At 44.7% G+C, this 27,922-nt stretch overlaps 1 protein-coding gene across 14 annotated transcripts in view; it reads left to right on the forward strand.

The window, feature by feature from the left end:
- Positions 1-27,922, forward strand: part of TBC1D14 (TBC1 domain family member 14) — a 109,453-nt gene that overhangs the window by 35,116 nt on the left and 46,415 nt on the right. For 10 of the 14 annotated variants that reach the window (XM_025999766.2, XM_072737557.1, XM_072737561.1 and 7 more), the window contains one exon: positions 13,122-13,242. The exons of 2 other annotated variants lie outside the window; for them this stretch is intronic. In XM_025999766.2, the coding sequence (XP_025855551.1) occupies positions 13,122-13,242 (121 nt within the window). Of the gene's footprint in view, positions 1-4,184; positions 4,401-5,421; positions 5,885-13,121; positions 13,243-27,922 lie in introns of those variants that run through there. 2 more of the 14 variants (XM_025999775.2, XM_072737562.1) reach the window with 2 other exon arrangements.

Genomic DNA, 27,922 nt, shown 5'->3' on the forward strand with positions numbered 1-27,922 from the left:
TTCCCTTCCAGAAGTTTTGTTTTGCCACTGGATCCATGATCTATTGGAATTAATTTTGTTTATAGTATGAGGTAGTGCTTAATGTTTATTTACTGTAAAGATCATCCTGCTCACTGAACCTTTGAAATGAATCAGGTGACTATATATGTTCCGTTTTTCACTATTAATAGCTTATAATAGGTCTTGATATCTCATAGAGTAAGCCCTTCTACTTCTTTGTTCTTCTTTATTTTGACTCTTCTAGGTACTTTTCATTTCTGTAAAAATTTTACAATCAACTTGGCAATTACTACAAAAAAATCTGTAGTTTTGTTTGTAATTACATTGAATTCATTGATTATTTTTTTACTATATGAAGACTTCAGATCTTTGAATGTGGCATTTTCTTCTATTTATTTAGGTTTTCTTTAATTTCTCCACAATATTTTATAGTTTTTTTTTATGTGAAGGTCTTTGTGTTTCTTTCATTTAATTTATTCCAAGGTAATTGTTAATTTCTGATGGTTTTACAGATTCCATTTTATAAATGTTTGCCAGAAATTCAGTTAATTTTGTATATAGAACTTGAATCCTGTGGTCTTGCTAAATTCAATTATTCTAATAGTTTATCTTTGGATTCTTCTGGATTTTCTTTGTAGAAGATATGCTGTCGTGTGGATGAGGTTTACCTCTTCCAGTTCTTACACTTTTCATTTTGTTTTCTTGCCTTATTGCATGGCCAGGAACTCCCAGGCAATGGTGAGTTGAAGTTGTGTTGGCAGAAATCCTTGTGTTGGTCTTGGGTCTCTTGGAAAGCTGTTACCATTTCCCCAATGAGTGTGCTGTTTGCTGTAGGATCCCTCTTAGGAGACACCTTATTTATTATTAGATACTTTTTATCAGATTAAGAAAGTTCCTTTTGGTTCCTGGTTTTATGATTTAAAAAAATCATGAGTGTTGCATTTTATCAAATGCTTTTTTTCTATATCTGCTCATGATTATATGTCCTTTATTTTGTGTGGTAAATAACACTGTATTTTTCAGGACATCTTGGTGGCTCAGCGATTGAGTGTCTGCCTTCCGGTCAGGGTGTGATCCCGGGGTCCTGGGATCAAGTATCACGTTGGGCTCCTCGCAGGAGCCTGCTTCTCCTTCTGCCTATGTCATGCCTCTCTCTCTGTCTCTCATGAATGGAAAAAAAAAATCTTAAAAAAAAACAACCCAAAACACTGTATTTTTCTAATGTTAAGTAAGCTAACTTTGTATTCTTAGAAAAAAATCCCAACTCATTTGTGATACATCATCCTTTTATACTTATTGTTGATTTGGTTTGCTAATCTTTTATGAGTTTTCTTTTCTTTTTTTTTTTTTTAATGATTTTATTTATTTATTCATGAGAGACACACCGAGAGACAGAGAGAGACAGAGAGAGAGAGACAGAGACATAGGCAGAGAGAGAGAAGCAGGGAGCCCGATGTGGGACCCGATCCCAGGACTCCAGATTCCATTTTATAAATGTTTGCTAGAAATTCAGTTAATTTCTACAGGGCAGGATTCAAGAATTTGTGTTTCTTGCCCCTTCCCAGGTGAGGCGGCCTCTAGCCCAGGTACCCTGCTTTGGGATCTGTGGTGCCAGAATATATTCATTAGTCAGCACCTGTCCAGCATCAGCTGTGCTGGGGCCGGGACTCTGACCCTGGGCCAAAGGCGCTCAACCGCTGATCCACTCAGGTGTATTTTCTGTCTGTATTCATAAATGTGTGACCTGTAACTTTCCTTTCCTCTAATATCCTCCTCAGGATTATGCTGGGTTTCTAAAATGGGTTGCATGTTCTGCTTTCTATTTCTCCAAGTTTCTTTTTTTCTTTTTTTTTTTAAGATTTTATTTATTTATTCATGAGAGACACAGAGAGATATTGAGGCAGAGACACAGGCAGAGGGAGAAGCAGGCTCCATGCAGGGAGCCCGATGTGGGACCCGATCCTGTGACTCCAGGATCACACCCTGGGCTGAAGGCAGGTGCTAAACTGCTGAGCCACCCAGGGATCCCTATTTCTCCAAGTTTCTATAAGATTTTTCTCTAGTGGTTGAATGAACCTACCAGTATGTTTCAACTTACAGAAATCTATGTCAAAGGACTCAATTTAATTGTATATGAAATCTATGTATATATGTAGGCTCCCTGCCCAGCATGAAGCCCAATGTGGGGCTTGAAATCATGATCCTGAGATTAAGATCTGAGCTGAGCTAAGTCAGACGCTTAACCAACTGAGCCACTCTGGCGTCCCTATTGTATATGAACTTTTAAAAAAAGTAATAAAAAGGCTTCACAAGGGAATTTTTAAAATACAGACAGACACACAATCTCACGTGATCCTCATAGGGGCCTCAGAAAGTCCTAGTTGAGTACATTTTTTTTCTTGGCGAATAATGCCTGTAAATATTTTTATTGAATGACCTAATAGATTTCCTTGCGGAGTCGAGGGGAAGAATAAGAGGCTTGTTCTCTGAAAGAGTCTGTGTATTTCTTCCTTAAATATTTGGAAGAATTCACTAGTGAGGCCATTTGTACCTGTGTGTTCTTTGTGGGTTTTTAAAATATAGATCTTTTTGGATTTTTTTTTTTGCTGAGGTATAATGGCTAAAACTTGAATGCTGTAAGTTGAAGAAGAATTTGGAAGGATGCAACATGAGGCTGCAGGTTGCCAGCATGGGAGAGCACCATGTGTCCTGAGAGAGGTGGAGGGGGAACAAGGTGTGGGAGGGCTTGACTGCCCTGCAGCCACTGGATGAACCATCAGTAACTCTAGCCCTACCTGGAGCTGCAGGTGTGCTACAGCAGGAAATGGGGCCCTGACTTCTCGGGTAGGAGGAAGTGACAAGAAGTTTTAAGCAAGATAGCAGGAATTTTGAGGGCATAGATGTAGCCAGCACAGCCCTTCTCAAACTTGAGTGAGCATCAGAGCCCCTGGAGGACTCATTCAGTGCTTGCTGGCCTTGCCCCCTGGGCTGCTTCACTTGGCCTGGGCAGGATTCAAGAATTTGTGTTTTTTGCCCCTTCCCAGGTGAGGCGGCCTCTAGCCCAGGTACCTGCTTTGGGATCTGTGGTGCCAGAGTACATTCATTAGTCAGCGCCTGTCCAGCATCAGCTGTGCTGGGGCCAGGATTCTGTTGACCAGTCCCAGAGCCCAGCTGACTAGGTGGCTGGTATTGTTCCTGTGCTGTGTTGTCACTTAGATACCATGATCTTCTTTTTTCTTTTGAATTGCAAAAGTAATACATGCTCTTTTTTTTAAAGCAATACAGAAATTTGTAAAGCTAAAGTAGAATTTCTCTCTTCGGCCCTCACCAGCTACTCTTGCCAGAGATGGCCACCTATTGACTTTCTGCGGTCGGATGTGTCCTGTGCAGTTGTGAACACATACCCAGAGCTGATTGTTAGAGGACCCAGGCTGGGGCGTGTGGACGATTGTTTTGCCATGGGCTAGTTGTTGACACATGATTGAAAGATGCCCTAGTGACGCCCTAAGGGAGAGCCGACCTATAGGAACTTCTTGTGGGTTTACATTAGGTCATTTTTGTTGACCTTGAAGTTGTTAGTTAGATCTTGCCCTTTTTTCTATTTAACGGTATTTGAAGTCATGAAGGTGAGAGAATCCTCCAGTGATGGTTCTTTTTTTTTTTTTTTTAAAGATTTATTTATTTTTATTCATGATAGACATAGAGAGAGAGGCAGAGACACAGGCAGAGGGAGAAGCAGGCTCCATGCCCGGAGCCCGACGCAGGACTCGATCCCGGGACCCCAGGATCACGCCCTGGGCCAAAGGCAGGCACCAAACCGCTGAGCCACCCAGGGATCCCCTCCAGTGATGGTTGTAATGCAAGTTTTTGCCAGGGATTTATGTGACAGTGTCTGGACTCATAAATACTTGATTGCTTCTTCCCAAAGTGCCATGTCTGGCGTGCAGGAGACGTTGCTCCAAATGGGATTTTGCTTCATTCTTCCGTCAGAAGTGCCTGTGGGTTTCGTGGCTAGTTAGCCCACCCTGGCTGGCAAGGTGTGGCTCTAGGTCTGTGCGGAGATGCGGGGGAAGGGCCGTGCTGGGAACCCGGAACCGGGTCACACAGGCTGTGCTTCCCTGGCTGCCTGCCCTCCTCCCTCCGTGTGACTAGTTAGGAGTCAGAACCCTCCCTGCCCCACCCCTTGCCTTTCCAGCTGGGCCGCCCCTCCTGCGTGCCCTAACCTTTGGGACTGTGTGGAGCAGGGCCTGTAGGGTGCCTGTGGTGCCTCCCCGGGCCTGTGGCTCCAGCGCCAAGAATGTGGCACAGGGAGAGCCTGTACTTCTGGGGCTGGCCTTTCAGAGCTGTGTGGCTACAGGAGACACCATGGCTGTCTCCCCTGCGTTCCTGTTAATGGACAGGTTTGTCAAATGATGGGCAGGTTTGTGGTTGCAGCCTTGCCTTTCTTGGTTTTGTAATTGGAAACCTCACTGGAGCTTGGTTTTTGCTATGTGTGTATGTTTTAGTATGGTTCAGCAATCTTCTGCCTCCTTGGGGTAGAGTTGTTTTTTTGGATATTCCTCAGTTTACACTGGGAGTGGTCCCGTGTCTCCAGCGAGGGTCTGCATGTACCGGGAGCTCTTGGGGCCTGTGCTTTTATACATATGGTATCTGATGCTCACTGTGCTCCCTTGTGCTGACTGTTTCCTCTATTTTTAGGGATCAACTTTTTAGCATCAGTTGCTACTTGGGTAATATCTGAAGGAAGGGAGACACCAAGTATTTCTAGCTCTTGGATACTTATATTTTTAAGATTTTATTTATTAGAGAGAACCAGGGGCGGAGGGGCAGAGGCAGAGGGAGAAGCAGACTCCCTGCTAGCAAGGAGTCCGACCCCATCCCAGGACCCTGAGATCATGACCTGAGCCTAAGGCTGAGGCACCCAGGCGTCCCTCTTGAGTACTTCTAATTGTGTGTAGAAGTAGGAATTTGGAGCCTGCTGTAATAACATCTGTAATAACATCTCAGTGTGTGTCTTACTTGCCTCATGTTCCCTGTAGGAGAGGGGGTTTTGTCATGCAGGAGGCCGGCTTTGTAGAATGCGGTTTTGTGTTTCTGTGACAGCTGAGTGGGCTAGCCTTTTCCTCTGGGGTTTTCAGAGCAGAGTCAGAAGCCTGGTGTCAATGTGTATGGCAGTGGAGTGTGCCACTTTCTGAGGGGTGGAGATCTGAAAAGAAATACCTAAGAAAATAGCCTTTAGAGAAATCATTCAAGATTTTTGCTTTCTCTTCCCCAGAGGAGTGCCAGGATTTAATGTCCCTTCAGGAGCAAAGGAGCAAATTCCTTAACCTCACCAAGACTCAGTTTCCCATCTGTGCAGTGTCGACTCTAACACCCTTTTGGTAGGGTTCAGGCCCGGGTGGTGCTTTCGTGTGATGACACAGCAGCAAGAACTCCTGTGCTAAGTTTCATCTCTCACATAGAACACATGGGAAGTGCCTGATGCAGTACAAGGCAGCTGGCAGGTGCTCTGTGAAAGGTGGCTTTGGCTCAGAGAACAGTGGAAAAGATGCCCATCTGTTCCACTCGGAACTGAATGCTACATGTTTTAGTGTATTTCTGATGACTTCGGAATGACTTTGGAATGTCTTGTTTGTTAATTAGACAAAGGAGGGAAAGAGCGAGAATCCCCAGGAAACTATTACTAAATTACAAGTAAGGGTTCCAATGTATGGTGTTGAAGGAGGAGGACTTTGGGGGTTTATATTCCAAGATTCCAAGAAGTTTTGAGAAATCCCTGATGAATGCCTGTGTCTTGTGGAACCTGCTCTACCGGGTCAGGGAGGATTGCGTCCTTCCACTCCAGCTGCCCTCTGCCTTCTGGGACGGTGCTGCCAGCTGCCAGGTAGCAGCCCTGGGTCCTTGGGCCCAGGTCTTGGTTCTTTTTCTCTGGGTGGGATACCCCAACCTCTCTGAATCCTGGCTTCCTCTTTTTTAAATGTACAGGAATAATTCTCATGTGATCTTTCTGAAAATTCCTCCAAAAAGCATGCATTAAATAAATGTGTTTTCCTTTAAATGCCAAGAACTGTTCTAGATGCTAGAGGCCCTGCAGTAAATAGAAGACAGGATTCACATACACATTACATTCTGGTGATGAAAGCACATAAAGTAACAAGTTGATAATTCTTTTTTTTTTTTTTTTTAAGATTTATTTATTTATTCATGAGAGACGAACAGAGAGAAGCAGAGACACAGGCAGAGGGAGAAACAGGCTCCACACAGGGAGCTCGACGTGGGACTCGATCCCAGGTCTCCAGGACCAGGCCTTGGGCTGAATCAGGCAGCACTAAACCTCTGAGCCACCCGGACTGCCCCAAGTTGATAATTCTTAATTTGAGATACATTGGAGTGCTAGCTCTATGTAGGGTGCTTGCTCTAAGTGCTACCCTCAGCACATACTTCAGGTGCTTTGAAATATCCTAGCATAGGGACCCAGATCCAGTACCTAATCTTTTGTTGTCAGCTAGAATTTTAGATTGCTTCTGGAATCACCTTATTTTGACTTCAGTAACGTCTGAGAGTTAAGTTAGTGGGGACGGGATGAAAGTAACAACCTCAAACCCACACCATTTTAAGAAGAAAAGGGGTCCGTCCTTGGACTCTACTGTCTCTTGTCAAAAAACGGAGAGCTGGAACTTTGGGTAGAAGTCCTTCCTGGAGTGTCATTGTGTGGAAGCACATGGTTTTAGTTTCAAAAGCCAAAACATCAATGTTGGAATTGTGCCTAACTTTGTTTTCATAATTAAACATCATTTTCATTTTTGAGGATTCCCCAAAGTGAATAAGCTTTAAGGTTCCCTAAAACGACTGGATCTGGCCCTGCAGACAGTTGGGGGGCCTGCTGCAATGGCATGTATACTGGAGTGTGAACAGTGGAGGGACCAGGTGGAGCATGGCCCCTGCACACACACCTGCCCTGATGGTTTCGGTGCTCTTTCATTGAATCTTCACAGTGGGTGCAGGTAGATTTGTCATCTCCATTTACAGATGGAGAACATGAGGCTCCGGGCAGCTGCTGCTTCCGTGATGGATAGAGGATAGGATGGGAAGCCCTAATTAGAACTGTAGGAGTTCAGAACGTTTGGGAGCCTCTCAGTGGGAAGGCTGCCGTTCTGCCTCTGCCTGTGGTTGCTGGAGCAAGGGTAGCTATGGTGATGTGATGGGACAGCAGGTCAGCCTGGGGCCACTTGATCATCGCTGTCTTTTTACCATTCTTTCACATTCCTCCCCCCATCCCCCAACCTTGTCCTTGCAGCTTTGCTTGCTTGTAGGCTTGGGAGTGGACAGGGACATGTTTGCACTGCCTTGTTAAACCACAGTGCTGGCTCTGTGCTCCTCTCGAGTGTGGGGCCTGCCATCCTCATTTGTATGGGAGGAGGTGGACCTGTGCTGGGGAGGCCTGGAAGGCCCAGGTTTGAGTCCCTGGTGGATGATCTTGGGAACTTGCCCAACTCGAAGGTCATTTATCTTGGGACACTGTCCCCAGTCTCACATGGCCACTGCTTCCAGCTCAGTGCCTGGGGCTCTGAAGCACAGTGTGGGCAGGCACTAACCCCAACAGAGCTGTTGTATAAGTCGGGTGGGCCGAGCAACCGGTTGCCCTCACAGGTGTGGCTCTCCATAGGTTTTCACTTCTCTCTCCCAAAAGGTTTAATTTTTTAATACCAGTAGAGCATCACTGAACATTTTCATTTTCTCTTCAGCCAGCTTTTTGCTTGTTAAGGCATTTTCTACCCAACACAACAGGGGCTCCTGGAACTTGTCACCTGGTGTTGTTAGAGACTTTTAGAAAAACCAGGCGCTGTTTTGGGGTTTGATGAAGTCTTACTGATTTGAAAGATGGGGGTAGGGGTGATGCTGAAGCACTTTATTTATTTAAGATTTGTTTGAGAGAGAGCAGGAGGAGGAACAGAGGCAGAGGGAAAGAGAATCTGAAACAGACACCACTCTGAGCATGGAGTCTGATGTGGGGCTTGATCTCATGACCCTGAGATCATGACCTGAGCTGAAGCCAAGAGTCAGATGCTCAACTGACTGCGCCACCTGGTACCTCAATTTATTTATATTTTTAAAGTAATCTCTATGCCCAATATGAGGCTTGCACTCACAACCCTAAGATCAAGTCACGCACCGCTGACTGAGCTGGTCAGGTATCCCTCACTTCATTTCTTATTGGCAGAAATTCCTAATTCAGCGATGGCTTTTATATTAAGTTTTTTCAATAGGTCATACATTTGCATGGTACAGAATCCAAAAAGTACAATGGAATATATGGTGAAAAATTTCCTTTGTGCCCTGTGCTACCCAGTAAACATTGCAGAAGCAGGAAATAACGTTTCTGTCTTCTCCCAGCAGTAGGTTGTGCCTGTACAGGCAGGCAGATGCACGTCTTGCATGACATGCTCTACCTGGTATACACCTTGCTTTTTTCCTTTGATAACAGGTAGCTCCATAGTCTTTCAAAAAAGTGCCCCGACCCTTCTTAATGCTGCATATGGATGTGTCATGAACCCTTGGGTTTTTTTCAATCTTTTTGTGACTTTTTTAAAAAAAAAATTTATTCATGAGAGACACAGAGAGAGAGGCAGAGACACAGGCAGAGGGAGAAGCAGGCTCCATGTAGGAAGCCCAATGCAGGACCCAATCTCAGGACTCCAGAATCATGCTCTGAGCCAAAGGCAGACGCTCAACTGCTGAGCCACCTAGGTTCCCCTTTTTGTGGCATTTTAAACGATTTGTTTTAGAGACATCTGGGTGGCTCAGTCGGTTAAGCGTCTGCCTTTGGCTCAGGTCACGGCAGGCTCCCTGCTTCTCCCCCTGCTCTCTCTCTCTCTCTCTTTTTCTTTCTCTCTCGTACGCTCTCTCTCAAATAAATAAAATATTTTTAAAAAGCCCAAACCATTTTGTTCTAGTGGGCATATTTCAGCAAGGTGACTGGCATATTTTTTCTGTGTTCGGCAGCACATGTGGCTGGTGGCCCTGTCCTGGGCGGTGCAGGCCTGACCTTTTGTCAGGAGGCAAGGGGTGTTGAGGTTTCCTCACTCAACCCTGCTTTGCCCCTTGTCCTTCCTGCCTCTAGGGGTGAACTGGACAAGCCTGTGGCTCACAGTGTGGAAGAGGTGGAAGCAAGGGAGCTGTGGCCAGGGTCTGTGCAAAAACCCTGCTCGACTGTTCTTGGTGAGGACCAGGTGCTGATGGGCCATTTTGTCCCATTAAACGCATGTAGTTGAATGCGTCCATGCCTGATCTTACTGTGATTCTGACGATGCACTTTACCTGTGGCATGGTGCCCCACAGCTCACAAGAGAGCTGCTGGGCAGAAATGAACACACCATTATTTTTAGCATTACTTTGTTGTTTTTTCCCATAGCTCTTCCTCTGAGTTGTTACCTATTGAAAAGAATTATTTTGCAAGCCAGGGGTAAGGACCCCAGTGAAACCCTGACTCCTTTTTCCTGCCCAAGGGTCTTTGCCTCCCTCAGGCTCTGAGGATTATTCTTTATCCTTGACATTGGGTGTGGCTTAGTCATCAACCACCCCAAAGTGTGTTTCCCAAGGCCTCTTGAGCATTGATGTAAAATGCATCCGGATAGGCCTTATCATCAGATCCCTGGTGGGGCCAGTGCCTACTGGGTCACCTTCCTTGAGCCCACCGTTCCCATAAACCTGGCCTCTATCCCCAGGTCCCTCTGATGCCTTCAGGGTGCAGAGTGCTGGCTCAGCTGAAGGGGATTAGGTGGAGGATCAGGTGGTCAGTCCCCTAGTGGAGAAGCCCCCGCGTGGTGATGGGACAACATTAACTGTTCCCGTGAACCGAGTGTGTGCATGAGGCAGCGGGCCAGGCCTGTGAGGTCCTTAGCCTTGTTTGACCCTCGAAACACATCTGTGAGGTCAGCACTCATGTCTCCTCTTTCAGGAGAACATTGAGGGTAGGGGGATCAGCACTGGTGCCATAAACAGGTGGAAGCCGTGGAGGGGATTTGGGGGACAGGGCTGGTGCAATCTGTCTGTGCTTTCAGAAGATGGTCCTGCCCCCTATATGGAGGAAAGATTTCTGGAGCATTGTGGCAGATGCAGTGGGAGTTCTTCAGGGGCCCAGGGCTTGATGGATCATGGTCCTATGCCTGAGAGACACCTGAAGAAAGGGAGGGATACGCATATGTGGGGTGTGACCGGCTGTCTGCAGACCCAGAAAGACACAGGGAGGAGGGCTGGGCAGTGGGGCCAGACCCTTGCCAAATCAGGTGAGAGCTTTGGCGCTAACCTGAGGAGAGACGGTTTCTGAGCAGATAAGATTCCTTGTTTTGTTAAGTATAGTTGAGGCCCTGAATGAATGCACCTGGTGGGTTGTTGTGAGAGCTTCCTACCTGTGGGGTACTCCTGGGGCGAGGCTCATGAAGGCTTGTAATGGGCTCAGGGCTGCTGGGCTCTCCCTGCGCCATCCATGCACTGGCCTTGGAAGTGGGGTTGGGGCACGGGATGGGCAGAGGCAGTTGCTTGGCTCTACCTGGCATCCTGGGCCCTGAAGCCAGCTTCATGTCAATCTTCCAGTGACCCACCAACCTGGAAGGGAAGCCAGAGGCTGGAGACTTTCTGTCCATTCAGGACTACTCTCCACAACAAATAGTACCACCATGGATACCTTTAACAAGCCTTTCCAAAGTCATGGCCTGTCCTGTGTCACGATCTTTAATGAGTGCTGTCTGCACTGTATCTGTACGGACTCACAAGTACTCAGCAGGGATGGAAATGCAAGGCTTCTGTTTCTCCTGCTGCTTTTCCCGCTGGCTGTTTCTGTGACTAGCACTGAGTTCCACTCTGTCTCCCGGCTCACAGATCACCCAGTCTCTTCTGTGCGCCTCTCTGTTCCATTCCTGACCCCTCTAGGCCCCCCACCCTGCCACTCGTGGTTCTCCAGAACAGGGTCGGAGTTAACCAGGAGGTGTGCTCCTCACCCTGGGCCCCACCCCTTCCAGATGCAGCTGGGGTCCTCACCTCTTGTCCCTTAAGCCCAGTTGCCTTCCCCATAGGCAATGCATCTTTAGCCAACGTAGACTGTCAGTGAACTGAATTCTGGATGCCCAAGCCTTTAGTACCCTTCTGGGCACCTCTGGCTTTAGTTAGGGTTGAGCTGCATGTCTTCCACCAATGGCTAAGTTGTAGATGTTAAGCAGGTTGGGCCTGGGCACAGCTCTGAGTTTACTTCTCACAAAGGTGCTTGTGAGGTGCTTGAATCGCCTTGGGCTCTGAAATGGATTCTATTATAATCACAACAGAAGAGAAAGGAAAAATACAATGAAACTGTTTCCCTTTTTGAAAGTTTTTCTAACTTTATTTCGATAGGATTTCAAATGCATTGAAAAGTTGCAAGAAAAACACAAGGAACTTCTGTGTATTTTTTACCCAGTTTATGTCTCACTTTATGTGTTTTATCTGTTCTGTGACTGTGGTATGTATACCATGGAAGCAAATAAGTATTTAAGTATATTTCTTTGAAGCATTAGAAGAGCCAGTTGGAAATATCAGTATATTTTTCCTAAGAACAAAGGCATTCCCTTACATAGTCACTGTTCAGTTACCAAGATCAGGATATTTAACATTAATCTCGTGTTCTTTCCAAGTCCATGGTCTGTGTTCACATTTCATCAGTTTTTCAGGAATCTTCTGTGACAGTCCATCTACCTGTAGCTGCCATGGATGTACTGTGCCAACTCTGAGGAAATAAGACTGACTGCCTGTTTTGAGCAGGGATAGAGAATCTCAACTCTGAGCACTTGCCCAAGGAGGTTTACCTTTGTAATAAGGAATTTGTGGGAGGTGCTTTCAAACTATGTGCAAATTCTCTTCCTCATCCAGCTGTCACCTACTTGGTTGAGTGTCCACTGGTCTTTTCCTACCTCCATTTGTCTTCCAGGGCTTGTTAGGCTGCATTCTAAAGCTTTCCCTCCTCTGTTTATTTGTGTCTGCTCGTATCTGTATGGGCTCTTGGATTTTTCTTTCATTCAATGGATTATAATCCCTTTCCCTCCTTATTTCTTTTGATGGTTAGATTGTTCTAGATTTAGCCAGTGGGAGTCCTTGTTTCGAGCTGGCTACTGTTTCCTTTAAGCATGTCCTCATATTTTTTTGAGCACTTTCTTACTTTCTAGCAGAGGAGATGCTGTGGGTTCATTTTATACTTTCCAATGAGCCCTGGAAACCATTTGTTTTTAATGCAAGCACCAACACATACATTCCAAAGTGTAGTTTATTTTGTTCTACCATTTGGGATTTATTTGTGTTATTTGGGACCTTTGTTTACATGTTATTGGGAAGGAAGACCTCGTGACTTATCTCCTGAGTAGCTTTCATTTCATGGTATGCGGAGACTCTTTATAAATAGCTTATGTAGATTTTTACCGTATAGATAACTTAAACTGAACTAGAGGTTATTAAAATAACTTTTTAAGATTTTATTTATTTTTTTATTTAGAGAACAGCAGTGAGGGGAGAGACGGAGAGAGAATCTCAAGCAGCCTCTGTGCTGAGTGTAGAGCCTAATATGGGGCTCAGGGCCAACGACCCTGAAATCATGACCTGAGCCGAAATCAAGAGTTGGATGCTCAAGGGACTGAGCGCCCCCAGGCACCCCAGCAACTCTTATTTTTTAAACAGATTGTGTATCTGTAATTTTAATTCCTACAAAGACCCTTATTAAACATAAACTAAGGCTCAGAAAAGTAAATGTACTGGTCAAAGTTACACAGCTAGTGAGTGGTTGGGTCAGAGTTCAATTCAGTTCGGTCTGTCTTTAAAGCTCACTTTTCCTGAAATACTTTGTTGTAATATAAAGTATTTCCTTACTCTGAATTGTAGACTTTGTACATGCTACAGCTGAACAACAAAAATTTTATTTGTGGTTTAGGGGCTTATCCTCTGTGTCTTATATGAAAATCAGGTCTGAAGAATTAAAGCTTGTGGTTCATCACATTGTTCTCTCAGAGGAAAGTCCACTTGTTTTCATTAGAGAGTGACTCGGCAGTCCTGGTGCTTCTACGAATACCCAGAAGTTCCCTAACCCTCTTATTTTCTTCCTATAGGAATTTGCTTGCTAGAAAACAGAATGCAAGACTTGACAAACAAAATGACTTGGGATGGAAGTTATTTGGAAAAGTACCACTTCGAGAGAATGCTCAGAAAGATTCAAAGAAAATACAAAAGGTATACGAGATACAAAAACACAGAAATATGCTATGCAGCATATATTTGTGAATCTTGCAAAAATGACCTTTGTGGAGGCTTTGAGATTGGAAAACTATGTTGATCTGCATGCCAAGTTCTTAAAATTTAAGCCTTCCTTGAGAAAGTTGATGACTTTAACCTTTTCCATTTCTTTTAGCTCACCGCATATGTACAGGAGAGAGCTGGCTTCAGATCTTTGTAACTTCACTTAATCAGTTTTTCCAATAATAGTTGCAAATGTGTTTATTGTCACATTTTTATTAATTGTGTTCCTTATTAAAGCACTCTCCCTCTCTGATACCATGGGTTTCCTGGAGCTTAATCCTTCCAGTGCTGATTTGGCCAGGAATGCAAGGGCCATTGTTCACCCTGGCTGTGGTATGTCTCCCTTCCCCTTGCGGGCTCAGAAGCTTCCCACTTGTCCATGGGGGGCAGGGCATGAGGTTCAGAGGTCAGGCAGCTCCGATGTTATCATCACCACTGGGCTGTCTCGCTCCCCATGCATGGAGTGATGCCAATAGCTGGAGGCATGTGCTTAGTTTTTCATAGAAGGCTTATGCATAGACTTAGTGAGGCCAGGGGGATCTGTGGCCTCGGAAGCCCAGTTCCCACCTGCATTCTCCCCTGGGCTCTGAGCCCTAGCCATCCTCACAGATTGCTCTTGGCCCAGTGCCATGACAATGCCCTCCAGCAGGCTGATTCCTTCAGCCTCTGTTTTGTATTCATTGACAGTTGTTCAGTGAATACTTTTGAGGACCTACTAAGTGCCAGGCCTCCCGTGTGGTGCTGGGCTTAGAGAACCGACCACAGTACCTTGCTCCAGAGGGCCCCCCTGGTAAGGAGAGGATTCTAAGGCAGGTAGGGAAAGGAGCCCTACAGGTGTGTGTGGTTGGGGGCAGGGCCTGCTGGGCCAGGCTGCACGCAAGGTTGAGTTCACAGGTGTGGCAAAGATAATAACCACAGGGGATCATGAACTCAGTGATTACTCTGTGCCAGTTTCAAGTGAGTCGGCACTTGGGTTTCTAGTTCATTTAAAGCTTGTAACAGCCTTCTAAAGAAGGTACTATTATCGTCCTCATTTTACCAAAGATGACACAGGCTGAGTGACTTGTGCACAGCTGGAACCTACCCCAGGGCCCTCACTGCTCCTCTGTCCCTGTGCAAGGAAGGGGCAGGAGAAAGTGATAGCCACCTGTGCTGAGGGGGCAGTGTGCAGCACGAGCCCAGGGGGCAGTGTGCAGCACGAGCCCAGGGAGCAGTGGGAGGGGCCATTCATGGGGCCTGGGTGATGTGCTGGGCCTGGAACCTGTCTCTGACCTGAAGGCTTGGAGGAACTCCTGGAGAGTTTTACTTATGTAAGGATTGAGCAGTCCCCTTGGCAAGAATGTGACTGTTGGACTAGTCCAGAGGAGTAAAGTGGGGTCTGGCCAGGTGATACAGTTGCTGTGGGTTGCAGAGGATAGCCCCTTTGAGTTCTAGACATGTTGGATATGTGGGTGCAGTGTGTGTGGTGAGGCGGTGAGCACATGCTAGGGGTCTGGCTTGAACAGCATGGTGGATCTGTCCCATTTCATGTTTTTCTGCCTTGGCAAACTAATGGTATTCTGAATGTTGTCCAACATTCCCCATAGCTGTTGTCTGGGCCCAGGAGACTCAAAAAGTACATTAGTGTTGGAATTTGTTTTTATAGATTGTTATATTTTGAATTTGAACCACTTATTGTGTAGGCTACTATTGCAGTAGCATACAATTAAAAGGTGATGAGTTTGTATGCAAAGCTCAGCTATAAATTTCTTAAAAACTAAAGAGCCAAGCTGTTAAAGAATTTTTAAAGAAATCCACACTTTGAAAAAAGTAATCATTATACTAGATTTTCACATGACTCTTAATATCACTTGCATGGTGCTTGAATTTCTTTATTACCTTTGTCATACCTTTTTTTTTTTTTAATTTATTTATGATAGAGAGAGAGAGGCAGAGACATAGGCAGAGGGAGAAGCAGGCTCCATGCACCGGGAGCCCGACATGGGACTTGATCCCGGGTCTCCAGGATCGCACCCTGGGCCAAAGGCAGGCGCTAAACCACTGCGCCACCCAGGGATCCCCCCCCCCCTTTTTTTTTTATAAAGGTGAACATGGATCATGTTCTTGAACCTAAAGGATTTTTGTGAACTGAAATGACTAGGTCCACTAATTATGTGGTAACACAATATTGCAGAGAAGAGGACCATCTGGCTTCAACCATCAATAATAAAGGATGTAATTGTACCTGCATGAGTCATATGATCTTGCCTGTGTCCTATTTGCTCATGCTTTGTGTCTCTGGCCCTCTGATCTCTCATCCCATGCCTCCCTCCCTGGTCTGCCAAGGCCCCTGAGGTATCCAGGGCCAGGGACCTGCCTCTGTGAGGCAGCTCCTGAGCATCAGGCTGGAGCTGGCGGCTGCCACAGATGTCAGCTCACTCACACCCTTGAGAGAGCTCAGAGCCATGGCTGACTGCCGGGGCCTGTGATCCCAAATGGTGATAACTTCAGTTAGAGCTGAAGCATAAGTAAGGGTTTAAGAAACTCTAGTTCCTTTTCCCGTTCCTTTGGAATGGGAATAAAAGTAATAAAACATTACTTGAGAGAAGCAGCATCACATAGTGATTTAAAAGCATGGACTTTGGAGTCACACTGGCAGTTTGTATCCCAGCTCTGCCATGGCTCCTCTGTGTGGCCAAGTCACACAACCTTCTGAGCCTCATTTCCTTCCTCCCTAGAATCTGGAGAATAGCAGTGCCAGCCTTGGGGCGGAGGGCGGGGGGGGGGGGGCGGTGAGGATTACATGTATGAACATATATCATGTGCTCAGAACAGTCCTGAATGTTGTAAATGCTGGAAAGCATTTGCTGTAATTATTGTGACAAGTCCGCCTTGAACCACAGGAAGTGGAAAACAGTGTGAGAGAATGAGCCTGAGGCCTCCACAGATCCCTTCACCTGCATGTTCAACAAACACTGCACCTTGCTGTGGCCAGGTCTTGTGGTTGAATCGGCTTGCCTCAAGGAGCCCGTGGTGGAGCCGAGGGGACAGTTGTGCAAACCAGCCAAGATTGTTGGCCTTGCAGACTTGCACTGACTTTCCAGCTTCATTTCTCCTTATTTGTATGATTTTGGGCCAGTTTACTCCTTGGCAAAATGGGCATTAGGAGTCCTACTGTCTGAATTGTTATACATTAAGAGATAATGTATGTGAAATATTTTCCTCCGATGTTTAACACAGCCTGTGGTCCAGAGTTAGTACTCAAGGAAGGAGCTATCACGACAATTAAGAAATCTGTCCAGCAAGTGGCAGATGCTACTTCCAGTTTGCCCAGGGGACTCCGGTGCACATCTGACTTCCTTGTCACTCGGCCAGTCTTTCCACTTGAGCCTTATATATACATGGTCGCCATTTTTAGGAAATGTTGTGATGTTACTTTCAGTTATATTTTCAAATTTCATAGAAGTTTTGAAAAGTAAGTGATTTTCTCTCAGCTTACATTATTTCAGAGAGATTTTCTAAGTAGGGGGAAACAAAAATGACCAAGGATAGTTATGAGAATCACACTAAAGCAGTGGTCCTGAGAGTATGGTCCCTGGACTGATAACATTACCATGTGGGAGTTTGTTAGAGACACAGGTTCTTAGGCCTCACCCCAGACCTACTAAAGAAGCTGCACAGCTGGAGGCACAGCAGACCGTGTTCTCGCAAATGCTCCACGTATGGGTAATGTGTGCTCATGTTTCAGAAACGCTGCTACTGGAGAAGGGAATCTTGGATATTGGGGAGGAAATAGCCATCTTTGTCCAGAGTGGGTTAAATAAAAGGTCTGGAATACACCAGATACACATTGTAGTCATTGCTGGTGAACTGGAGAGGCCCTAGGAGTCAAGACTGGGAGAAGGTATTTGAAGACTGCTGCTTTCAGGTCTCCTATCATCCGATTTGTATTGGTCCATCTGGGCAGTGTGCCCTTTGCCTTGTGAATAAAGAGGACCCTTCCTTCTTAGATTCCACAGTCCTTTGTTCCACAAACTTGAGCCACTGTTGGGGTCCATCCTGGGATTACAATGAAGGGCAAGACTTACATGCCTGTAAGTCTTCATTGGAACTTAACGGTAGATCAGGGAAAGACAGATTTAAGCAAAATAACTCTATAGCTAATTGCAGCTATGATAAGCCTTGTGAAGAAGAGTGGCACGCAGCCATCCTAGAGTTTCTGCACCACTGGGTTTTCAAGTGACAGCTGGTTCCTAGGTCCGAGTGTCATTCATCAGCCTTTGTCTTCTCAACCTCTCTTCTGCTCCTGGGGAGCCTTTCTGACCTTGACTTCCAGGTCACCATACGCTCCCCTGCTGGGTGCCCTTTAGATTTTAGAGTGCCTCCCAGGTGCTTCTCTGTCTCAGGTCACCCTCTAGGAGACCTCAGCTAGACTGGAGGCTTTAAATACTGCACCCCCACATTTGTTCCCAGTGGGGGGCCCCACTGGATGTCTGACAGTGCTTCCTGTCTCACTGGTGTTTTTTTCTGTTACGTTGGGCTGGTTCCCTTTGCACCTTTCCCCATTTTGGAAAGTGGTAGACTTAGCCTTCTGTTTCAGGTCTCAAACTTGAGAGTTGTTCTTGACTTTTGTCTTCTCACATCCTCCTTCCAGTCTGACTGGCGTTTTGTTTATGTTTGAGTTCTGTTGATGACTTTGAAGTGCAGCCAGGTTTGAGAAGCAGTGACTTGCTAGGGAATTTTGATGCTCCAATGAAGTTGTGTGGGTGAAATCTTATTAAAAGATCTCACTACCATAGCCTGGCATGAGGTAGTTGTGGCTTACTGTCCCTAAATCGCTCGAATTATTGGAAATGGGGAGTGCATTTGTAAAGATAAATTAGCAATACCTATTATCCTGGTTATATTAATTTGTAGAAGATGTAGAGGACGTTAGGAAATGAAGAAAAAGAAAATACGTGGTGTCTTATTGCCCCGAATAAATACTGTTTGCATTTTGGTATTTTTCCTTTCAATAATTTTCCCATGTACAATCTTTTTATTTTTTGAAGAAAAGACCACTTAAAAGGTAAAAAAATGGGTCTTTGTAATTTTTTTTTAATATTTTACTTATTTATTTATTTATTTATTTATTTATTTATTTATGATAGTCACAGAGAGAGAGAGAGAGAGAGGGGCAGAGACACAGGCAGAGGGAGAAGCAGGCTCCATGAACTGGGAGCCCAACGTGGGACTCGATCCCAGGTCTCCAGGATCGCGCCCCGGGCCAAAGGCAGGCGCCACCAAACCGCTGCGCCACCCAGGGATCCCGGGTCTTTGTAATTTGAATAGATGTTGGAGGAGCTCAGGGCTGCACACATTTGGGGATGCTTTAGAGCAGAGTTTTTGAATCTTTTAGACATAACACTAGTACATAGACTCAAGGCATTCAGGAAGTGTCCTGTTTGGGCTCCAAGGTAGCTACTGATAGGCAAGGATCACCATAGGGAGTACAGGCTTGCAGGCATCAGTGTCCTAGATAAAACATGTTATGTGAGTAAAGGAATGTACATGTATTTGGGTTTTTTTTTTTTTTAAGATTTTATTTATTTATTTATTCATGAGAGACACAGAGAGAGAGACACACACAGGCAGAGGGAGAAGCAGGCTCCATGCAGGGGGCCTGACGCGGGACTCTATCCCGGGTCTCCAGGATCACACCCTGGGCTGAAGGTGGCGCTAAACCGCTGAGCCACCTGGGCTGCCCTGTATTTGGGTTTCTGTAACCTGGAATATCTTGGATGGCTTTCTGGAATTTCCAGTCAGAGAGAATCTCAGAAGGCGGCATATCCAGACCAGCTTAAAGTGATACTCATTCTCTTCACCTCTGGGTTCTGAGAAGTCTGGCTAGTCAGAAGAGTATAAATCATCATAAACTGCAGAAAAAACAAGCCCAGATGGTCAGTGCAGGTGACTGACTGGTGATGGGCCTGCAGGTAATCTAAAACCTGCAGGTAGGAATGAGAAAACTTTCTTCCTTTTCATCATCCCTTATACCTTTGGAAAATAGATTTGAACCGGTTTATAAAACAGAACAAGTCCCAGTTCTGGTCCAGGAGTAAGCATACTCTAACATGTCTTCCCGATGAATACAGCTGTAAAACTGGAACCCAACAACACATCGAGTAGTGTTTTGAGCCTTCTGAAAAGCAAACAATAACGGGTGGATTGGGGAAGAAACCGCAGTTCAACGTACTGCTGGAATGATTGACTTTACCATTTTTCCCCTCATATTCTCCAGCCCAAACTCGATGTAGCCTAAAACCTAGAGATGGGTGTCAGTGTGGACTGAGCTCTAGGAAAGGCTTTCTAGTTCTGGATCAGGAGTGGGTACTCTCACCCTCAGAGAGGATGCCAAAAGCCTACTTTTCATATTTTTCTTTTCTCTGTTTTCTCACGCCCCAGCCCTCATGCAATCTCCTGGAAGCAGAAACAGGCCAGCAGGAGAAACTCTTCAGGAAGGGGAGCTGATTAGAGGAGGTTTATTCCCAGGAAAGTGGGGCAGATCCCTGATGTCCTGTTCTCTCTCCTCCTGCCACTTGGCCTAAGGTTATGGAAGGTGTGTGTCTTGGGTAGAGGACCAGAAAAGGGGTGGCCCAGGGAATCTGCAAGTTCTGGAGAATGTGGAGAGGACGAGCTCAGGAAAGTGACCTTTAAGGTTATTATGAACTCCTGGGCTAACTCCCAAGTTGTGGGTACACGGATGTGACCCTAACTAGCAACTGTAGACTTGAGAACTGAAATTCAGGAATAGACCAGCACCTGGATCCAATGTTGGCCCTGAGCGGTGCACATGGGGGGTATAGTCAATAGGTGCTGTGAAGGCTTTGAAATGTCAATTGGCTTTCGAGCCATAACCCACAGAAGGCTAGTTGGAACATGGGGCTGAAATCTAGCCAGGTCAATTGCCTATTAAAACAAAAATATCATTCTCCAAAAGGTTTGAGCAAGACCCAGAGTCTTATAACACAACGGTCAAGATAGACTATAATGCCACTCAAACATACTAGGAAAATCGTAACTTCCATAGGAAAGGACAATTAACAAACACTGGTACCAAGATAACACAAATGTTAGAATTATCTAGCTAAGACTCTAAACCAGCCATTATAAAAATGCTCCAGTAAATAAGGGGTGGGGGGGAGTTCTTGACATAGGAAGGTAGAAAGTCTCAGCAAAGAATTAGAAAACTATAAGGAGGAACTACATGGATTTTTTTTTTTTTTTTTAAAGAGAGAGTGGGATAAGAGGGGCAGAGGGAGAGAGAGAATCTCAAGCAGGCTCCATGCCCAGCACAGGGCCTGATGCAGGGCTCGATCCCAGGACCCTGAGATCATGATCTGAGCTGAAGTAGAGTCAGACAAATGACTGAGTCACTCAGGAGCCCCTACGAAGAACTTTTTAATGAAAAATAACAACAATAAAAAGCTAACTGGATAGGCTCAGGAGCAGAATGAAGATTATAGTGAAAAGAGTATACGAACATTGAGATAGATCCATAGAGGGACGCCTGGGTGGCTCGGTGGTTTAGCACCTGCCTTTGGCCCAGGGCGTGATCCTGAGCTCATCGAGCTCTTTGCATGGAGCCTGCTCCTTCCTCTGCCTATGTCTCTGCCTCTCTCTCTCACTGACTCTCATGAATAAATAAATAAAATCTTAAAAAAAAAAAAAAGGAAAAGAGAAATCCATAGAAATGATTCCATCTGAAAATACAGAGCAAAAAGATTAGAGGAAAAAAATGGACAGAGCCTTAGGGGTGGGTGAGACAATATTAACAGGTCTAACATTTGTGCTGTTGGGGTTTCAGAAGGAGAGGAGACGTGGTATAGAAAAAAACATACTGGGCTAAATAGTGGCTGGATATGTCTTAAATCTGACAAAAGATCTAAACCTACAGATTTGGAGAGGGGGGCTTAGTGAACTCCACAGAAGGAATCCACAGATTCCTCCACATGAGGAATCCACAGAAGCCTATGCCCAGACACATCAAAATCAAATTGCTGGAAATAAATACAAAAAATATCTTCTAAGCAGGCAGAGGAAATGCATTAGTGGGGAGCAACAATTTGAGGGACTAATTTTTCATATCAGAATCCCATGTTTAAAATTCTGGAAGAAAAGAGTCACAAATACTGTGCAGGGGTGAATGTGAAATAAAGTGCTTTCAGATGAAGGAAAAGTGCAAAAATTTGTGGCTAGCAGATCTAAGTAAGTAAGTTGCTAAAGGAAGTTTTTCAGATGGAAGGATCGTTATACCCAAGGGAGACTTGGAATATTCAGAAGGAAAAACAGCAGAACAATGAGGGTCTAGGTAGATAAAGAAACTGCCCTTCTCCTAGTGAGCTCTTTACCACAGATTCCACTGAAAGCAAACACTAAAACGTCGTCTGGGTTGTCAGGGTCTGTAGATGTCACATAAAGAGATGTGATGGTAAGATTGTAAAAAAATTAAATATACGTTATAATCCCTAGATCAACCTCCAAAGTATGTGAAGAAAGAATAAAAAACAAAACAATTCAAATGAAAGTCGAAAAAGAGTTAAAAAATGAAATCAAGGCAGGAAAGAGGAAATAGGGGAAGGAAAACCATAAAACAGAGAAGATGGTAAACTGAAACACATCAATAATTATATTAATAGAAATGGTCTGAACACACGAATTCTGTCTGAATGCCTAAAGCTGACAGATTGTCAGAACGGGTGAAAAAAATTAAGAAAACCCATATATGTGTTGTCTAAAAGAAACCCACTTCAAATGTCAAATATATAGGTAAAATTAAAGGATGGGAAAAGCTATACCATAGAAGCACTAATCAGAATGAGGATGGAGTAGAGTAGCATAAGGAAAAGTAGACTTCAGGGGTACCTGAGGGGTTGGAGCTGGTTAAGCATCTGCCTTCAGCTCAGGTCATGATCTCAGGGTCCTGGGATCAAGTCCTGGATTGGACTCCCTGCTCAGCAAAGAGCCTCCTTCTCCCTCTGCCTCTCCCTGCCACCCCTCCTGCTTGTATTCTCTCCCTCTTTCTGTCAAATAAAATCTTAAAAAAAAGAAAAAGAAAAAGTAGACTTTAGAGCAAGAGAAGTTCCCAAGGATGAGCCAAGACATTACCCAATGAAGACAGAATGACTTTGAATGCGTGTATACCCATAACAGCTACAGAATGCATGAAGCTAAAGATGGCCGGTGTGAAACAAGTGCCCAAATCTACAGTTACTACAGAGTGTTGACTTTCTAGACAGTGATCCATAGACTGTGCCAGGACACAGAAGGACTGACCCATCAGTCAGCTAGACTGATGTTTGGAGAACCCTCTGGCCTCCCACAAGAGCACAGCACACGTTCTTGACAAGCATGCACACAACATTCACCAAGATAGATCATTACCTGTGTTAGAAACTACAAAGTTGGAAGGAATAAAATTATACAAAATAGGTTCTCTAACCACAGTGAAATTAGATCATAAAACTGTGACACAAAGAAAGCAAGAATTTACCCCCAAAACTTGGAAATTAAATAAGCAACATACTTCTAAATAAATCATGGGACAATGAGGAGGTCACAGAGAAAGAAAATATTTTGAACTGAATTAAAATAGAACATAAAATTTATGGAATAAAATGCTTAGAAGGAAATTTATAGCATTAAAGTGCTAATGTTGGAAAATAACAAAGTTCTCCAGTCAATAATCTGATTTTCTACTTTAAAAACTGTAAAAGGAGCAAATAAACCCAAAGCAAGCAAAAGGAGGGAAATAATAAACATAAGAGCAGAGATCAATGAAACTGAAAGTGGAAAAATAATAGTGAAACCAAAAGCTGGGTCTCTGAAATGATGAACAAAATTGATCAAACTCTAGCAAAACTGACGAAAAGAGACGTGAACCAAATTATCAATAAGACAAGTGAAAAAGGCAATAGCACCACAGACCCTGCAGAAATTAAAACGATAATGAGAATGTCATGGATAACTCCACATTCATAAATTTGATAATTTAGATGAAATGGTCCATTTCTTTGAAAATCACGTCACCAAAACTCACCCAAGATGAATAGATGACCTGAATCATCCTCTAATTATTAAAGAAATGGAAATTGTAGTGAAAAACCTTCCAAAAAAAGAAATCTCTAAGCCCAAGGAGTGTCACTGGTGAGTTCTACCAGTATTTAAAGAAAAATAGCAACCAATTTTAGAGGAGACACTATCTCCCGACACATTTTATGAGGCCTGTATCATCCTGATATCAAAGCTAGACAAGGGCAGTACAAAAAAAAGCAGACTGCAGACCACTATCCCTAATGAAGACACACATAATCCTCAACGCAGTGTTAACAAGTTGAATCCATTAATACGTAAAAAGAAAAAAAAAAAGGCAATACACCACAACTAAGTGGTGTTTTTGCCAGGAATGCAAGGCTGATTTAGCATTTGAAAATCAGTTGGTGTAATCCATCATACTGACAACCTTGGATGAGTCTCAGGGATATTATCTGAGTGTAGGAATCTATACTCAAAAAGTTGACAGGCTATACGATTCCATGTGTGTGACACACTTGAAAAGACAGTTGGTGCCAGGCTTGGTGTAGGGTGTGAGTGGCAGGGAGGTAGTTTTGGGGATGCTAGAATTGCTCTGCGTATTTGTGATGGTGGTGGCTGGAAGAAAGTTCTAGAACTATGTGCATCAAAAAGCTGTTTTAATTAATTAATTTTTAAGATTTATTTATTCATGAGAGACAGACAGAGAGAGAGAGAGACAGAGAGAGGCAGAGACACAGGCAGAGGGAGAAGCAGGCTCCATGCAGGGAGCCCGATGTGGGACTTGATCCCGGGTCTCCAGGATCACGCCCTGGGCCAAAGGCCGCGCTAAACCGCTGAGCCATCTGGGCTGCCCTAACTTTTAATTAAAAAAAATAAGGAACAGTGGCTGAATCAATCAGGGCACCTTTGATCCACGCTTTCATTTCTAGGGATTCATCCTAGAGATGAATCAGTATGTAATTAAAATGATGGTTGCATAAGGGTATTGATTGCAGCACAAGAGGTTGGAAGCAAACCGAATGTAGGGAATTGGTTAAATCCTGAAGTGAGGTAAAGTGCATATCTTAAAAAGCAAAGCAAATAACCATTATTATAGTGTGTTCTATATGAATAAAGATATATACATATCTTTGTAGAGCAGAGACTCTATCTGGAAGGGATGTAGGCTGATCATGATAGACTTGCTTAGGAGAGGGCAACGAACTAGGTTTGAACTAGATCGGGAGGAGGGTGACTTACTTTCTTTGTATGCTCTTTTGTACCTTGTGAATTTTGTTCTGTGTGCAGATCTACTCTAAAAAATATTTTTTTAAAATGTGTGCAGGGGGCGCCTGGCTGGCTCAGTTGGTAGAGCATGCAACTCTTGATCTTAAGGTTGTACCTTCAAACTCCATATCAGGTGTAGAGATTATGTAAAAAAAAATTAAAAATCTTTTAAAAGAAGAAACCGTTAAAAATATTAAAAATGTGTGCAGAATGATAGAGAAAAAATTTGAGGAATTTTGGGGACAGGATGGCAAGATGAAGCCAAGGGTGAGTACGTGTCCCAAAATAGAACCCATGATGTCTCCTGTAACTTCAGAGGCACACTACAGGTTTGACATTGAGCTTCCCTGTGGCCAGAGCAAAGGGGGATACATTCAACAGCTGTGGCATTCGTGTGTCGGAAGCTGAACTGTTCTGCAAGTTTGGGCTTGTGAAGGTGCTAGGTGGCATGTTGTATGCCACAGGGACATTTTGGTGGAGGGTAAGTCTCTTAGGAGATGATCTCAAAGACATTCAGTCCCCCTTCATTTGGGTTTTAGAGAAGCAGCAGGTTAATTATTTATCAAACTTGTATACCTTTCTGGATGAGAGGGGAAAGAGGAAGCGATGGGAAGGTTCTGCAAGGGAAATGGCATGGTCATTTAATTGGACTTTTGTATTTATTCTTCAGATATATTGTCTCCCACTATTGTGGTAATGGTTAATTTATTCTGAGAAGTACAGCTCTTTTTAATTCAAGTGCCTTTCACCAATATAAACTGAAATGCCAGCACATAGTGCCTCTTACGGTTTGCTTACTTTTCCTAATGTGGAAGTGATAAATTCTCCGTCTGTCTACCCATGTGGCTCCAAGGAAGAGAGAGGGATTCGGGAAAAGGAACCCATGCGTTAGTTCTCCCACAGATCTTCATGGGGACCTCTGAGAGGCAGGGGTCAGAGGTCTGGGGTTTGGAAAGGCAGTGGGACCACAGAGAGAACTCTGACTGGGATGTGGGGGTCCTGAGTCTGGTCTCGGCTCTATCATCCACAGTCGGGTGTGTGGCCCTGGGCCATTGACTTCTTCTCAATCTTTGGTTTCCTCCTTTGCAAAGGTCACGTACACCTTGCCTGTGCTTGTGAGGGTCAAGTAGGATGAAGTGTGGGGCACTCCTCAGACAGCAGCTGGCGTCCAGTGGGAGCTCAATAATGGTCAGTGGCTTCTCTTCTTCTGGTCTTCCCTCGTGGTTACTATACCTTTGCTCTTGTGGGTGAATTAAAAAAAAAAAAAAGAAAGAAAAAAGAAAAGCTTTGCTGCTGGAATGTTTGGTGTGGTTTGGAAATTGCATTTGGCAAAATCAGCCTTGGATTCCATCTGAAATGGCTTAAAAGATTTTTTTTCCAAATTATAAAAATAATTTATGAAAAACCCAAATGATCGATGGTAGGTAGAGTAAAACAGGAATGCCGTCTTCACCCCAGGACTTCCTAGCCCCTCTTGGTGGGAGTCTCTGACAGGTAGTGCCCACCCTCCCAGACTACATACATACAAGTTTCACCTACATAAATACAGTTATTACAGAATCAGAGGCCATGTGAGTTGGTATGCACATGCCAGGTACTCAGAAAATTGGAACAAGTAACCAACTCGAAGATGCGGTAAGCTATTAGCTGGAGAACACTGCCCATATCCTGAAGCCAGTTTCCCACCGACCTTGGGCTCTGGCAATAGTGTCTGCAGTCTGCTGCCTGTCATGTAACTGGAACCAGAAAGATGCCTTTCATGGTACCAGCTGAATGGAGGGTAGCTTCCTAGAAAGACCCAGATGGGTGGATGGCCCTTGGGAGCTTTCAAATACTTTTGCCCTTCTCCAGGTAGTTTAATGTGTCGATATGAAAACAGTGATGACCAAAGAACGATGCTCTTTCATTGATCTAATTCCCAGTGGAATACTGAGGTTTTTTTTTTTTTCCAAGTATTTTGTAATCTCTCAAACTCTGTTGGAGCAGCATGAGAGACACTTCCTCTAGCCTTTTTTTTTTTTTTTAATTTTTATTTATTTATGATAGTCACAGAGAGAGAGCGAGAGGCAGAGACACAGGCAGAGGGAGAAGCAGGCTCCATGCACCGAGAGCCCGATGTGGGATTCGATCCCGGGTCTCCAGGATCGCGCCCTGGGCCAAAGGCAGGCGCCAAACCGCTGCACCACCCAGGGATCCCTCCTCTAGCCTTTTGCAGAGGCCGATGGGCCCAGGTCTGAATGACTTGTTTTATTTTTATTTTTTTAAGATTTCATTTATTTATTTGAGAGTGAGAGAGAGAGAGCATACAAGCAGGGCAAGGGGCAGAGGGAATGTGAGAACCAGATTCCCCACCAAACAGGGAGCCTGATGCTGGATTCGATCCCAGGACCCTGGAATCATGACCTGAGCCAAAGGCAGACACTTAACCAACTGACCCACCTTAGATGTCCTGACTTGTTTTAGGTGTCCCGTGTAGAGTACAGAGCCCAGTGCACTGTGCTTCTTCACAGATGGCTGTATAGGACTCAGAGACCTCAGATTGTGGAGGGGGCGAGGCAGTTTCCACATTCCTTGTGAGCGGCTTGTCTAGCTTGAACTCCGAGTGTTACTTTTTAAAAAACATCAGGATCCCTGGGTGGCGCAGTGGTTTGGCGCCTGCCTTTGGCCCAGGGCGCGATCCTGGAGACCCGGGATCGAATCCCATGTCAGGCTCCCAGTGCATGGAGCCTGCTTCTCCCTCTGCCTGTGTCTCTGCCTCCCTCTCTCTCTCTCTGTGTGACTATCATAAATTTAAAAAAAAAAGAAAAAAAATTAAAAAACATCTTCGTCAGTATGGAAGCACTTTGGATGGGGCCTTGGCATTGGCGCTAAAATCTACCCATGATGTTCCCGGAAGTCATAGGCAAGTACTGCATTTGTTCCTTGGTCTTACACCAGTGTCCCATCGCTAATGTGGCCTAAGGCCCGTGAAAGGAGCACTGTTGTAGGAAATTGAAACCTTAGTTCAGAGGCAGCACATCAGAGTAGTTGGCAGTAAGAGGCTCTGGAGTCCAACGACCTGGGTTCAGATCCTGCCTTGCCATCTGCTGCCTACCCTAAGAGGCCACTCAGAGCTTCAGGGGCTGTGTCTGGTGATAAGGAGGCTGGGGAGTGGGTGATGCTGACACTGCCTGAGTTAGTGTCATGGGGCTGCTATAACAAAGTGTCAGAGACTTGGCTTGAAACTGCGCACATTTATTATCCTATAGCTTTGGAGGTCAGAAGTCTGAAATGCATCTTCCAGGCTAAAATCAAG

Source organism: Vulpes vulpes, chromosome 14 (genome assembly GCF_048418805.1).
Source record: "Vulpes vulpes isolate BD-2025 chromosome 14, VulVul3, whole genome shotgun sequence".
Lineage (NCBI taxonomy): Eukaryota > Metazoa > Chordata > Mammalia > Carnivora > Canidae > Vulpes > Vulpes vulpes.